General features: G+C 37.5%; 1 protein-coding gene across 3 annotated transcripts in view; it reads left to right on the top strand.

The window, feature by feature from the left end:
• NADSYN1 (NAD synthetase 1) overlaps window positions 1-14640 on the top strand; it is a 49859-nt gene extending 35219 nt beyond the window's left edge. Inside the window, exons 16-21 of one of the 3 annotated variants that reach the window (XM_007430483.3) lie at window positions 632-738; window positions 1565-1696; window positions 3362-3431; window positions 6049-6177; window positions 6672-6848; window positions 10139-14638. In XM_007430483.3, coding sequence (XP_007430545.1) covers window positions 632-738; window positions 1565-1696; window positions 3362-3431; window positions 6049-6177; window positions 6672-6848; window positions 10139-10201 — 678 coding nt within the window. In that variant the 3' untranslated portion in view covers window positions 10202-14638. The other 2 variants (XM_088145817.1, XM_088145819.1) reach the window with 2 other exon arrangements.
• The last annotated feature ends 2106 nt before the right edge of the window (window positions 14641-16746 follow it).

Below are 16746 nucleotides of genomic sequence, written 5' to 3'. Positions count from 1 at the left end.
CTGACTTGGTTTGAGGAAAAAATTTAGTGAAAATTTCGTAGGAAGTTAGGGATAGAAACTTTATGCCACTACTTCCTTTAAGTATGAATTGACACAATCCAAAAGAGCCAAAGTTTTGACATCTCATACATGGTTTTGTAATGGTAATTATGCATATACAAAGACCACCTGGTTTTGTTTCATTTCATATAAAGGTCAAAGCCTTAAACCAACTTTTTTATTGTTGGTTTATTTGTCTGATCGGACTAGCCTGATTCCTTATACTCATCAACATTTTTTCAGAATTAGAAGGGGCCAAAAATGAAGGCAGCAAATGTTGGGTTTTAAAAGGACTTTTTCCCCCTGGGACAGATAAGGAAGATGAAGCAGCTTGGATCTTACATCCATAATCCAGCTGGAGCTGCTCAGATATCAAATACTTTTTTTCCTAATAGCAGTTTCAGTCTTCTTCCCTACCCAGCAATCATAACTCACCACTATTTTCTCTCTCTTCTAGAATTATAGAGAAATCTTGATCTCCCTCTTCTTTATCTGTGATACCTACTGCACTTACTGATGTAGAGTTCTTCTATTGTGTACCATTTGAAAATTCCAGCTTTATTAATTCCTAATTTCTACATTTAACTTCTAGGCCAGAATAAGAATGGTACTCGGCTACCTGTTTGCCCAGCTGTGTCTGTGGGCTCGTGGAATGCCTGGTGGATTGTTAGTGCTTGGAACAGCTAATGTGGATGAAAGGTGTTAATATAGTAAAACCCTTTAATTGCCAGTAACAATAAAAATATTGATCTATTTGGCTTTGCATATCAAGTGATACAGTTTCAAAAGCAACAGCTGTCTAGTGTTCTGAAATATTTCTCTGCATAATGCTTTAGCCATTTAACTTTTCCAAAGAACATTTCAGAAGCTCCTTAGATGCTGTACTCCAGCAGTTAGCTTGTGGGTTTTGGGAGGGGTCTGTGTTGTATTTTGTTCCAGTTTTGTTAACTTGGTTAAGTACTTCAGTTTGTATGGAATGTAATTCTATCTTTGAAACCAAGTGCATGTGTTATGCATCTATGGTTTTCAAGGTGGAATTAATATATCTGACTAAAAATTACAGACAAATTATGGTAAGAAATGGATTAAATAATTGAATAAATAGATTTGTCTTTACCGATGAATACAAATCATTCCTAGAACAAACCTAGTCCTACTGCTCAGTGCTAGTTCTAATATGTCTCTTCACTCTGAAAATGAAGTTCTTCTCATGTTTGCTGTAAAGTAACTAACTGTAGATACTGTATGTAAATTTCAAAGAAAAGGGAAAAGCTCATCATATAGATATTAGAGGGAGATAACTGAACATGTTAACTCAGGAAGTTTTTCCAAATATTACATAAACTATATAAAAAAGCTTGTCTGAAAAATATCGAATTATCAGAGAGATTCATACTGTTATAATTGCACAACTTTTGGAAGTGTGGGATATTGTCTTACTTCTTATCAGCTTTAGACCTATAGAATGTGTGTGCGGGTGGATGTATAATTAGATATAGATACTGTATATCTTCCTGCTCCTTAGCCTTCGAGGATATTTCACAAAATATGACTGTTCCAGTGGTGACATCAACCCTATTGGTGGAATTAGCAAAACAGATCTGAAAAGCTTTATCCAATACTGCATTGAGAATTTTCAGCTAACATCCCTTGAAAGGTAAGTAGTGAAGTAATTAAGCTTATTCCAGTCTACTCCAGTATAAAATGAGCTGGAGTCTTGATGCTTTTTTCCCCTAGGATTTCCTAGGATTATTGTATGCTTCAGAATTTGATCTTAACTAAGACTTTTGATATAATTGCAACTAAATTCTGAATATCAATGAGTAACAGTTACTTTAAAATATGATTGCATCAAGTACAGTTTTGCTGGCTAATAAGAAACTTTTCTGATACTGATTTTCTTAACATTGGGAGATTTTACTAATATAAACACAGTTGTATGCAATAGTTTAGCACCCCTGGTCAAGCTGTATGTTTCCTAGATTGACACAGAACAAAGTTAAAGGCAACATTGTTCTGCAAACTTGAATACATAGTTACAATTTATGTGCAGTTGGTTACAGATTTGAAAGAACAAAATGAATATGATTGGGTGTAGAAGTTTGGATTCCCTTTCAGACAGTACTTTGTAATACTTCCTTTGGCAGAAATAACAGCTTCCAAATGTTTTCTGTAACCAGCAAAGAGTCTTTCAATTCTTTATGTCAGATTTTTCTCCACTCTTCCTTACAGAACTCCCCTAGTTAAAAGAATATTCTTGGGTCTCCTTGATTGTACTACATGTTAGAGATCTCCCCACAGATTTTCAGTAATATTCAAGCCTGGGGACTGTGAAGGCCATTTTTTTTCTTGCCTGTAAGTACTACAAATTAATTTGAAATAACATTTCAGATAACTGCCTTGCTGAAATATCTAACCTCTTATTAGTTTCATTTTCTTCATTGACTGGGACATGAGCTCCTGGGATCGGTTGATACTTAACTGAATCCATTCTTCTTTCCACCCACACAATTTTTCCAGTGCCACTGTTTATACACCACTCCAAATTATCATACAGCCACTCCCATGCTTAATGGTTGGTAAGATGATCTTTTCTTCAAACGTTTCACCTTTTTTTCTCCAAAAGTATCATGTGTAGTTATGTCTGAATAGTTCAGTTTTTGTTTTATTTGCTCAAAATAGTTCAGGCTTATCAAGATTTTCTTTTGCATAAGCAATGATTTTCATGATGAGGTTAGGGGAAAGTCTCCCATTAAAATCATTGTATAAGGAATAGTGTACTCTAGCACAATGGACAAATGCTCCAGTGTTAGTTAAACTTTTTCAGCAGGTCATTTGCAAGGATTTGTGAATTCTGACAAGTTTGGGGGCAGTTCCAGCAGAGATTTTTCTTGGTCTCCTAGCTAATGTTCCATAGCCAGTGGAAAAAAAATTTGAATCTGAAAATAAGTTGGATATTTCAGCAAGACTACAATCCAAAACATACCTTCCAATCAACCATGAAGTATTTTCAAGTAATAAAGGTAAAGGTTTTGGAATGGTATTCATAGTCCCCAAACTTCTATTTACTTGGGGATTCAATGAAACATACAGTTTAACCAAGAGTGCCTAAACTTGTGCATTCAACAGTAAGTTGTCAGGCAAGGTTGTGCTTGCACTTGAATAAAAATGGTACCATGATGCAGATAAAAGATGTGGCCCAGTTTAATAATTGCTTTGGGCCACATGGAACATGTGCTTAGAAATAGTAACCTCCCCATTCAGGGAAGAAGTTATTCTGCCAGCAAATTAATTTGGCTCATTTCATTTCACCTATACACAGTATTATATCTGCACCAGCAACAGCAGAGTTGGAGCCACTGCAGAAAGGAAACGTTACTCAAGTAGATGAGGTAAAGGCAAGCGACTACTACCATCTTGTAAGCCTGTACTTTTAGCTTAAAGCTTGTTCATGCAGTCTTTTAAACTGCATCAAAATCCAAGAAAAACTGACTTTTGTGGTTTATGCACTATATCACCGTGGATCCCATCGCACCCTGTGGTTTACAGAGGAGCTGAGGGAGATGAAATGAGAGAAGAGATATCTAGAGCATCACTGGCACTCAACCAAGGATGAGTTTGACCAGACACAGGTTAGAGCTGCTATTAAGGCCTACCTTGTGGCAGTAAGGGTGGCAAAGTAACAGTACTTCTCTGCCCTTATTGCGTCTGCAGATTGCTGCCCTGTAGTCCTGTTTCAGATGACATGAGCCCTCTGGGTGGCATACAGATTTAATAAATAAATAAATAAAAAGGGGGCCCACAGAACCTTTTGCAGAGGCGTGGGGAGGAATTTGGTCAGCATCTGTCAGATAAAATTGCTCGGATTCTCTTGCAGTTGGATGCCGGTCTTATTGCAGGTCCAGAGGAGATACCTGGGGTGGATCTTGCCTGATTATCTGGAAATAGTTTGAACCTGTTGGACCTGAGCACATGGACAAGGTCCTTCGAACTGTGAGCTCAGCCACCTGCTCTCTAGATCCATGCCCCTTCTGGCGTGTGAAAGTGGCCTGGGGGGTGTTATGTGAGTGTGTTCTAGCAGTGGTTAATTCTTCTTTGAGTGAGGGGTTTGTTCCTTTACATCTTAAAAAGGCCTTGGTTCATCCCCTTCTCAAGAAGCTATTGCTGGATCTCACCATACTGGACAGTTTTCTTCCAGTATCTAACCTCCCTTTTTTGGGAAAGGTGGTTGAGAAGGTGGTTGCGCAACAGCTTCAGAGGGCCTTGGATGAAGGGGATTATCTGGATCCTTTTCATCAGGATTCAGACCTGGGTATGTGGGTGCTGCAGGGCTCAGTGCTCTTCCCTCTCTTTTTTAATATCCACATGAGACTGCTGGGTGAGCTTATCCGTCGCCACTGTACATCTATGCCTGTGGTGAATTAAGTGATGCTGTGAACACCTTATACTGGTGCCTGGAGGCTGTGAGAATCTGGATGGGGAACAACAGGCTTCAACTGAACCCTGGCAAGACTGAGTGGCTTTGGGTTTTGGGTCCCGCCAGTTCTGGGACTTTACCAACTTTGGTGCTGAAATGGGTGGCACTGCCCCAGACAGACCTGGTGTGCAATCTGGCAGCCCTCGTAGACTCATGACTCCTGCTTGAAGAGCAGTGGGCAGTCACAGCTAGGAGGGCCTTTGCACAGCTTCGTATTGTGCATCAATTGTGCCTCTTCTTGGATCAGGAGGCTCTTCTCACAGTTACTCATGCCCTAGTCACTCCCAGATTGGACTACTGTAATGTGCTCTACATGAGGCTGCCCTTGAAGAGTATCTGGAAGCTTCAACTGATGCAAAATGCGGCAACGCGAGCAGTTATGTGTGCTTCTAGAAGAGCAAATATTACACCTCTGCTTCACAAGCTGCATTGGTTGCCATTTTGCTTCCAGGTCCAGTTCAACATGCTGGTTTTGACCTTTAAAGCCCTTCATGGCATGGGGCTGGCTTATCTGAGTGATATAATCTCCCTGATTACATCAGCTCGCCCCATTAGATCTGGCAGGGAAGATATGCTACGTGTTCCATCAACCAGTGTTTGACGGGTCCCAGGAGGCGGGCCTTCTCTGCTGTGGCTCCCTCCTTGTGGAACATTCTCCCCCCTGAAGTGAGGCTCGCCCCTTCCCTGCTGTCATTTAGGAAGTCCCTCAAGACCTGGTTATATCATCAGGCCTGGGGGTCTTTGGGAACCGGAGACATTCTTAGGTGGTCCTACTGTGATTGATATTCTGCTCTCTCTGTGCGGTTTGTATATTACATTTTTTGATAATATTTTAATTTTAATAATTACTTTTTATCTTTTTATAAGATTGTTTTTTACCTATTTGCTGTTTTATTTAATTGTTGTATGCCACCCAGAGTCGCTTTGTATGAGATGGGCGGCTATATAAATGTGACCAATAATAAATAGATACATACATACATACATACATAAATGAGCCCAGTTCACTCACTCAATAAATAACATAAGGAACCCAGCATACGTTGGCAGATTACATATTTTTCCTTTTAAGATATTTTTGCTGCAGACCCATATGTCTTCTGTAATAGTATAAGCTACAATGGGCTTATATGGAGGCTCTTGAGGACTTTGAATCCAGATTGCCAAAGATTTACCAGAGCATCACCATTCCTAATTAACAGAATACTTTCCAGTAACATCCCTTTTCACAAAAAAAAGAAGAAAATGTACTGAAAGTAATTAGAAATCTGCAGCTCCCAGAACCATTCCAAAACTGCTTCTGAATTATAAGAGTTGATATGACAGTAGGACAGAATTATGGGGTTTAATATAATGAAGTCATAAAACTATTGTTTCATTTTAATTAAATAATATTTTTGTCCCAAGTTCATAGAAATCTAGATTAACTATAGTTCTAATTCAGTGTTAGATGGCTCTTGAAGAATGTATGATCTTTATATTCATTCAGTTTCTCTTTTTCTCTTCTTTTTGCGGTGCATATGAAATGTTAGGCAGACATGGGTATGACGTACGCTGAACTCTCAGTCTATGGTAAACTAAGGAAGATAGCTAAGGCTGGACCTTACACCATGTTCTGTAAACTGGTCACAATGTGGAAAGAAATATGTTCTCCAAGCGAGGTAAACAAGCAAACTTCCCTGATGCACCTAAATAAGCAGCCCTAAGCCATGATTTGCTTGTACACTGGGAAAGTCAGAACACTATAAATTGGAATTTGGCAAATCATGACTTGATGACAATGTCTGAATTGAAGGATAATTGCAGCCTCCCATTTATGGTTTCTTCAATTACAGACCATTCCTAATCAGTAAGTGCTACAATTACATTCAGGATTATTCCAGGTCCCATTGTGTCGCTTGTGAAACTGCCCCCTTAAGATATCTGGTTGAACAGCACATCTCACCTAATTGCAGCTTTGGTGGTACCCATTTTGACCTGAACACTCCTGTTGATAATGCTGGAAGCAGTCTGTCAGGTTGACTATGGTTAAATGCAGGATTGCAACCTTTGAATCTTGGTCATCATCTAATTCTATATTATGTGTTCTACTGAGTGGTGGTGGGTTTTGTTTTTGTTTTTTTTAGTCTCTGAAATACTGCGTTTTGTTCACCAGGTGGCATCAAAAGTTAAGCATTTCTTCCAAATGTATTCAGTCAACCGACATAAAATGACTACCCTTACTCCTTCCTATCACGCTGCCAACTATAGTCCTGATGACAATCGCTTTGATCTGAGACCTTTCCTTTACAATTCTGCTTGGTCCTGGCAGTTCAGGTGTATAGATGAACAGGTAAGCATTGATCTATTTTTATGTCCAGTGCCATCCTTGTTGTAGAAGTGTATGGAGACACGGTATTTAACACTTTAGCTGCTTGCTGAATGTAAATCCATCCATCTGCTTGAGGATTGACAATTTGTGATCCAAGGGTACTCTCCAACATCACCGTTGGGCAGAGATTTGAATCTAGGCTTCCTATATCTATGCACATACAATTAGTAACATAATTGGTTTAATACTATTTAGGCTCTAGAAAAAAAATTATGGTGCTCTGTATTTATATCTGTGGCTATTGTAACAGGATATGCCTTTTTTCAGAGTAAGCTTCTGAACAATGCGAATGGTGGTATATATGCTTTAGGATGGTAGATAAAACTATGTCTCCTAAAGCTTAGGATCTCCTCAGAGTGGACATTTATGCATAGGCTACTGCTTCTATATCTTTTGCAGTTCTTTTTTTCACACTTGGACAAATGAAAGTTCACCTCAGCCAAAATATCAGCTTTTTCATTTTTTTTTTCCAAATGCCTAGGGAGGTTTGAAATTATTTATGTGCTCAAAGCAAAGGACAAAGTTGAAGTCCTGGTTTGCATCACCATTTAGCTTTGAAGGTGGTGGTGACTGAGACTTGTATATGATTTTGATATAACACTAGAGACATCAGGTGTGGAAAAATCAACCATCCCTAATCATTATGGCTTGTTTATGGTCTTAATTACAGCTATAACATAATGTTAATATACATTCTTTTGCTGGACAGAGGAATATTAATGCCTCTGCATTTTCCCTGCCAAGATGTTACATCATGGTTGGTTTCAGTAATTTTGCAATGGCTCCCTTATTAATGTTATTCCCTTCTGTTTTGGGTGCTTTTATAATTATTTTTACTTGTAATTGCTTTTTATGTATTTATTCTTTTTTAATTGTTGTACACTGCCCAGAGTCACCTTTAGTGAGATGGGCGGCTATATAAATATGATAAATAAAAAAATAAAAATGTGTTTATATATACAGTAAATGCTAATTCCCACCTCTCTGAAATGCCAGACATGCTGCAATCATATCTGACTTCCTGGGAAATCAAGATAAAATATGTTATGTGGCTCCTGTTATTGTTATAAAAAAGGTCTTACTTAGTTTTTCCATCATTTCCTCCACACTTTTGATTCATGGCAAAGGTAAAAACAAAAATTCTTACTGGCTTCCATAAGGTGCTGCTATTACAACATCATTTTAAAAATCTTTCTGTGCTTGTAATAATATATGGACAAGATTAATCCAGGCTTAAGTATCTGATTACTAAATAATTGCTATGTTATTAGTCTTTGTCAGATGACTGTGCAATATTATTAATACTTGGAAGCTGGATGTGGAGTCTGGGCTACATAAAATAGTACACAAGCTACCGTGTTATCTTTAGCAGAGTGAATGACAAAAGATGGCAGACTAGATCTTTCTTGTTTGAAGAGCGGGGATTAAACTAGTAATTCTAACTTGGGTGTACTCTGAGTTTCTGAGGCTTGTTCGCCTGTACTTTGCAACAGCCTTATTCCTCCTAACATTCTTCTGTTGACTGTCTTCTTTAGCTGCATGGCTTTTAATGTCAACTTAACCTCAACTAACACAGCCATGGAACAGCATGTTAGTTACTGCTGGTGTTACTAAGGCTGTGAGCCACAGCTTCCCAGCTAGGTCTTACGCAGTTTTAGATCTATTTACTGCTGTCATAGAAGCCACTCATCTGTCTTCCTCTCCACCCCCTGCTGCCCTTTTGGGAAAAGGAACAATTAATCACACTAACTTACCAGATATATAGATTTGCTTACTGAATTGCTTTTAGCTAAACAAGGGCACCTATCATGGAAGCCAGTGTGCCTCTAGCTGCACATGCAAAGATTTTCTTCCTTGCACATAGTCATGCTGAACTTGTGACTGTCTGTAGGAAGCAGACATCATCTGAGTGATGTCTGCAAGGCTAGAGACATGGATTATCTAGAGTGCTCATATGGCAGGAGCTCTGAATAAAGAACACCTGAATGATTTTTTTAGATGATATATATGGGCTACGATGTTTTCTGTCCATCAGAATTATGTGAGAACTGGTCAGCATTGGTTCAGCAACGACAGTACTAATAGCTCCTGTATTGAACCTGAATCAATTACCTTGTCGTCCTGGAAATGGTGTCCTACTACACTTTCCTATGAGTTGCTGAGGTTATTATTCTAGTACTGTGGAAATACTTACGGGTCACATTTTTTTATTGAAAGTGTTGTATGGTGGCCAGTGTGGAAACTGGGGTAAAAAAACATGTTAACTTTGTTGTTACTGGGTAGTCCAGATGGAGAAAGGAGTCTGTGTCACATTACTCAAATTGTTTTTGTATGGAATAGAAAAGTGCAAATTATTTCATGGGGTCCCAGTATGTTACTGTACTATACTTTGAACTTCTCTCTATTCTCACAAAAAGTGCTTGAGAAAGATTGAAGCCAATAGGTTGGGCTGATTATTTGTATATACAGGTTTGTATGTGTGGATGGCATCGGTTTCCTTTTAAACCAGCTTGGCGCCTGGCTCGTAATTACGACATTGTAGCATCCCACTGTCATGCAATCGCCATTTGCAATCTTCTTTGCCAGCTCCCTACAAGTGAAGTCAATGGGGAAGCCAGCCGGAGGTCACAAATGGTGACCATGTGATTTCATGCTTAACAATTCACAGTGATTTGCTTTATGATGGCAACCAGAAGTGCCAGAATTTCCGTTGCTAAGTGGTGTGGTCATATGACATTGTGCTTTACAAACATGTTGGTAGGCGGTGGAAATTCCGGTCCCAATTGCCATCATTAACCAAAGACTTGGGTTTCTACATTCTATATCCCACAGTGGTCTGATGTTAAGTCTGAATCCTCTTGTTAATTATATTGATATATTATTGTGATAATTATTTAATAATATATTAGTTTTTTGTTGGAAGCTCAGCCTTACCATGACTTTATAGTAACACCAATTGTTAAAAGTTCCTTTTTCATTTTTGTTAGATCTAATTATATGTAATATGTAGATATGTGTTTAAACATTCCCAATAGGTTCTGTTGCTTATCAAAGCATATTAGGAATGGTACAATTCTGAATAAAGAAGGTATGTGCTGGAAGAATTTAAATGGTAGCACTTGTTGAAATTATTTCATCACAATCCACTTTTGCTTAGAATACATAGCAGTAGTGGTGGGGATTGTGATAAAAATGTGTAATATAGCATTTCAGGCAAAAGGTAACTCTCAGCTTTAACTTCTAATTTACAGGTTTCTAAACTAGAAAGTAAGAAAGTGATGGACTTGAACCTTCAGATCAAAGACTTCATTTGAACTCTCTGTCTTGCTGCTTGGGAAAATTGAATAATATGAAGATCAAAGAATGAGGATTATTTAAATATTAATAGTTCTTTTTAAATAATCAATACAAATGTTACAATTTTTACATTTTAAAACTAAAGATGTTAATCCAGAACTTTTTGAATAGACATCATATGTTATGTTTTGTCTTAAACTGGGATTCTAGAAACTGTATTCATATAAAATCTGAAGAAAAGCTGTTTTCTTGTCACACATCTTCTAAAATCTGTAATCCAACAAAGTAGGATTTCAGCTGTACTTCATATTGGTTATATTCTGTGCTACGTAAGGATTCTTGCATTTACACGGTGAGAGTTTTCCTTGCTGTCTCTATTTATTCCTCAAATTGCCTAATAGTTAAGAGCAAATCTGGGAAGTGCTACAGAGAGGGAAAATCCAATTTGTTCCACACTGGCAGATGAATTCAATGCATGAACAGCCATGTATGTTAATAGATACAAGTTGGTTAGACAATATTATTGTCAGCTGTCCCATAACTTTGATTAGTATATGTTCATAGGCAAATGAGCATAAACTAATTTTTTAACAGATAAATGCAAATAATTATGGAGTCAGCACACTGGAGTTTGTCAAACAACATGGTCAGCTGCTGAAAATCTAGTTGGTATATGTATTCAAAAGTAGATCCCACTGAGACTTTCTACTTGATAAGTATGCATTGGATTGCAGTCTAAATTATGTAAATGTATTATATTGCTCCAGTTGTATGGTGGCAATTTTAAGAACATGATTATTAGGCGGGTTGGAGGTTTTAGATGAAACAGCATGTGGAAAACTTTGAAGCTGTCGGAATAAATCAGAATAATTAATATGACTGACACCAGTCATAGCAGCTCAACTTTTTGTTTGGGAAAATATCTGCCCTCTAACGAACAGACTGCATACAATCTTCTTTTCTATCTAGTCTAGTCTAGTCTAGTCTAGTCTAGTCTAGTCTAGTCTAGTCTAGTCTATATTACTATAGAAAGCCAGTTTGGTTTAGTGCTTAAGGCATCAGGCTAGAAAGCAGAAGACTGTGAGTTCTAGTCCTGCCTTAGGCATGAAAGCCAGCTGGGTGACTTTGGGCCAGTCACACTCTCCTAGCCCAACTTACCTCACAGGGTTGTTGTCATGGGGAAAATAGGAGGAGGAAGGAGTATTAGGTACGTTTGCCATCTTGAGTTATTGATAAAAATAATAAAGGCGGGATAAAAAAATAAAATAAAAAAAAAATCTTTAAAAATGTTAGTCATTAGCACTGATCAATATGAAAATGGCTTCCGCCCATTTTATTGTGCATTAAATTTACTTTTTCATGAATGTAACTAGCTCTTTATTTTTCATCTGTTTTGTTATTTGTCACTTGGATTGTGGTTGGGCAGCTATAGAAAAATAAATAAATAAATAAATAAATAAATAAATAAGGTTAACAATTCTGGTTGGCAGCTATAGAAATTAAATAAATAAATAAATAAATAAAGTAAGGTTAGCAATTCTGGTTGGCAGCTATAGAAAATAAATAAATAAATAAATAAATAAATAAATAAATAAGGTTAACAATTCTGGTTTGGTGGCTTGGACAGCAGATTAGGGCCCTGGCTAATCACAGTAGGAAAGCACACATTTAAACACTAATATAATCCTGTTAACATCAGAATGATCTAAAACATGAACTTCTGGGTTCTGTTTTCAGCATTGGCTGTTACATGCTATTTGATATCTGATAATTAAGTTCTGAGGATTGGTGGTTGACTTTTTTTTAATGTAACTCTGGAAGACTGCCATCTGGTTATGTGTTAGGTTAAGGTAAGATGACAATAACCACAACATTTTTGCTTATCTCTGATTAATTTTTTGATAGATGTTGCCCTATTTAGTGAACCATCTGGTGGCTTAGTTTGGTCCCCAGAGACTTCTCTACCCACCAGGACAGCATCTGATCATCTAATACACACACTCACTGTTTTGTCTCTTGGCGTTAACTCCCACTGCCTGGCCTAGCCATGAAAGTCAACAGCTTGGGGGTGTTATGGCCATGCCTTGTGCTGCTGACACTACTGTGTTGCAAAGCCAATAACATCAACATTATTTAACCATTATTGTTTAAAATATTTATACTGTATATGGTTGGTCATGCCATTCATCCCTGAGGGCAGTTTACACAGTTAAAAAGAATAGATTTAATTATAATAATATATACTAATATTAAAACAAACATGTAAAATACAAACAAAATATATAGAACTTTAATGTTTTTCTCATATTTCAAGCTGCAAATATGGTATTGCTGGCCTGATAATAATGAAATAACAAATACCGTATATACTTGCTGATAAGCCAAGAATTTTAGGTGCCAGAATGCACTCAAAAAATCAGGTTTGGCTTATTGGCGGATGGGCTTATCTGCAAATATGTATGGTAATAGTTTTTTTTTAAAGTATCTCTATTTCCGTATATACTCATGCATCTGTGGATAAGCAGATCCTCGAATTTTTAACCATGAAATACCATGAAAAATGTGGGTCAGCTTATCCACAGGTGGCACATTTGTCATGCTATTTGGGTTAAAAATTCAAGGGTCGGCTTATCCGCAGATGGGCTTATATGCGAGTATGTACGGTATGCAGTCTGGTGAGAAGCCTGAGTTTTACATATGCAAAAAGCTAATTTTGGCTTCTCTGGGGGAATATTCAAATACGGGCCCTCCAGGCCTGCAACTTGAAGTGGTCTAGGAGTATCTTTTTTTCTTTTGATTGTGTTAATGGGGAAGAATTCTGAGTTCAAAGCGCTCAAACTTTATTTCACTTTTTTTGACGCCCTGCCTTCTGCTGTCATGGGGGAGAGTTGTACCTTTATCCTTGCCAAATGGAAATGGTTGAAATGGTGGATCATATGCTACTGCAGTGGCTATTTTATTCTTTCTCTGCTCTCTTATCAAATTTAACTGGCAGATCAGATACATCTTATGTTTTCCTCCTCTATTCAGATTCGAATACTCAAGAGGTGCCAAAGTTTATCTTATGTCTTATATTACACGACAGTTGCTTAAATCTACTTAATCAATTGATGGAAAATTGTGGGATGTTTATAAAGAGTTGTTTGATTTTTATTCATATTGTATCATATAGAAATTGTCTCAGACTTATTTTCTTCATATGCTGGCCACAGACTTTCATAAACATTTATGTATGTAACTTTGAGCTGGCCTAAAAAGACACTACCTGAACAAAGAAATGGGGGTCCTTCTCTTGGCTTATGGGCTTTGTTAATTGGACTTCACTTGCAAACTAATGAATTTAATTGTTCAATAGTGTGATCCTATGCTGATGGAGGAGGCTTTTATATCACTCATGCTGCGACTTCTGATGGCTGACATCTTCATGCTGTTTGTCAAACTATTGACTTCTGTGATTAAGCTGGGCATGATGGGGTGCATCCTCAGCAATTTGCCTTTGGTTAACTGGTTAGCTTCACCAATCATGGCAGCCATTTTAAGAATGCTCACACCATTCTCTCAAAATTCCAAGTCTGTCCATTGACCAAAACATTTTGGACCCTGAGAGAAATGTGCAACGCTTAGATTTTCCAGAATGTGAACAGTATCCCAGTCGTATAAAATGAGAAATAAACTCTGAAAAGTCTCAAAAAATCCAACTGCAATTGATATTTTGTACCTACTACAGTTAAGTAAATTGCTATATTATAAATGTCCAAAAGTAGCTGGTAAACACAATCCTCTGTATGTCTATATGGAAGACCCATTATATTTAGTGTTCTTATTTCTTAGTGAATATGTGTAAGATTGCAGCCTAAGTACAAGATATTTTAAACTCCAAAAATGCGAGGGAATTCCTGGAAGCTTGGTATTCAGACAAGGCAGCCCTCAGACAGAGATAAACAACATCTACAAAGGAGACAATAAAAAGGAAAACAAAAGACCAGAACATCTCCTCACTGGCAATCATCACCCAGATAAGCAGAGATTAACACCACGACTATCACCAGACATACAATCAGCAGTAAACAATACCCTAATCAAGGAACTACCAGAGGGAATAAATAAAACAAAACCACACCCCACCAGCACTGGCAGGGCATGTCACTGTATATAAACAGAGAGCAAGCCCCATTCCATTCTACCGCTGAAGATGTTACCTAGCTGGGTAACGAAACATTTGCAAGAAAACAGCCAAGATCAGAGAACCCCAAGGACACCACCTTGAGGAATTTTGGACAGATATAAAACATCAGGCTTGCCTGTATTCCTTAATCAAAATGGTACGGTAATCTTTACCTTGATTCTTACTGTTTTCAAAGAAAAGGGTTTAGTAATGAATTTGTGCATATACTTACTTACCTTTGATTTTACTTACTTCATTTGAATGCTGAGCAATTAAAACCTGATCCTGCTTCAGCCGGTTCCTTTTTTTTTTTTTTTTTTGTTGAACATGCAGCTTGCAAAACTGCAAGAACATCAGTTTTGGAGTCCCTGCCACAGAAGCAGTGTTTGAAGTGGGATTTGTCAGTAGAGCACTTGGAAAAAAAAGAAAAGTAACAAAGGCCACTTTGCTTCTCATGATAGCTCTCTCAGGGAAGTTCCTGAATGGATTGTAGAATCTTCTCTGCTGCTTCCAGGTTAACTCTTTTACTATGTAAAGATTTTGCCTTGTTCACACATGATATGAAGCATGATGATATCTCCATCTCAGATTTCCCATAGTTTTACATCTGTTAAGGAATAAAAGATGGGAGAGCTACACGATCTCTTTTGGCTGGCAGCTATAAAAGTCGTCTAGGAGGAAATACCCTGAGTCTGTAATATTTGCACAACATGGTTACTCATCGTTAATCATGGTTTACTCAATTCAGTTTTCTGGTTTTGTATAATAGGCCAAACCATAAACTGATCCGACCAAGCAGATCTACACAGTATACTATGTTAAAATGTGGTGTCCTGTGGTTACAGCCTATGCCCGTGTTTGTATGTAGCCACACACCAATGATTCTTTTTTGTTGCCTTGCAAAAACAGACATACAGCCATGATTGTTTCTTCACTTTATGTCTTCAAGATAAAGAGAGAACATCAATTTCTGTCTGTCAGATTAGTTGCTTGCTATTGCTTTGTACTAGGGAACCCTTTATCCTTCTTATCTGTTTAGATGACACCTACTAGCCTCTCAGCTCTTTCAGATAAAGCCGCACCCAACTGTTTACCAAAGCATATTTCTTAAGCCAGCAAATATATGAGGATGAGCAACTCAAGATACACATAAATCTCAGCCTTTAAAATGCTCCAACATTCTTTGCGGGTTTTGCTAAACCATCTGACTTTTCTGAAAGATTCACATAATCTATCCTATCTTGTACTGATCTTTTACCACCCTTACAACACTTGCTATTATGAATTGCCCAAGTAGAAATGGAAATCCCACTGTTTCTTGCTGAATATTGAACTCATACTCATCTTAAACAATTAAACATATTTTGATATCCTCAATCCCATATCGTACTCTCCTCCACTTTAGTGTGATGGGATGGCTGGAAATGTTGGCAATTGCAACCTAAGAAATCTGGAGGGGAAAGGCTAATAGATGTATTTAAATGTGAAGAACATGTCTGCTACAGAAGCAATCACATTTATCTGTATTCATTGTTCTTCCTTAGTCCAAATCTGATAAGTTTATCCACATTTCTTCCTGATGTGACAATGAATGTTGGGAAAAAAAATGAACCAATCAGCCTGTGCAACTGCATGCATCTACAGTATAATTATAATTCACTGTGCAAATCAGATTCAAGAGAGAAACATTGAAAACTACCCTATGTGACTGAGAAATAATCAGAATTGTACCGAGCCAGAAATAATATCTTCACCAATTTACCCATTAGTCACTATGCAACAGAGATACATATTAGGAAGGTTTTTATGATAAATCAAGTCCTAGCTGGATGCCCGTTGAATCAGCATTAAAAAAATAAGTCTTGACCACAAATGGGGTATATTGTTTGTTTGTTTGTTTATGCCACTCTCTAGAACAAAACTTGTCCAAGGTAGATTATAAAACATTTTAAAACCACAACTGAATGCTGAATTTGAAAAACAAAAATAAAATTAAATTTAAAATAGCTTAAAAATCCATGACTTGCAAATGGCAGTAATTTCTACAGTAGGAATAGAATGAATGAATGAATTAAAAGGTTCCACTGCTGTCAGTCTTGTTGGATCCCAAAGATATTCAAATAGGCACCAGCCATGCCTTATTGGACAGGGTAGTCCAGAGCCAGGAGCTATACTGTAAGCTTTGAATGGTAACCGCTTATAATTTCTAATCTACAAAGTTTCATTCATATCCCATATCACAGAAGCCTAGAACTGTGGAGTTGGAAGGATAAGAATCATCTAGTCCAACCCTTTGCAACGTGCAAGAAAGCCATTTAAACCATCCGTGAGAGTGGTCACCTTTTTAAAACCTCCAGAGATATAGAACCCACAACGTGGGTTCTGGTGGATTGTTCC

Source organism: Python bivittatus, unplaced genomic scaffold (assembly GCF_059951505.1).
Source record: "Python bivittatus isolate LINGU-HERP-01145 unplaced genomic scaffold, Pbiv_v1 ctg000480_np1212, whole genome shotgun sequence".
NCBI lineage: Eukaryota > Metazoa > Chordata > Lepidosauria > Squamata > Pythonidae > Python > Python bivittatus.
The sequence above is the reverse complement of the archived record's forward strand: the minus strand, read 5'-3'. Positions and strand labels throughout refer to the sequence as shown.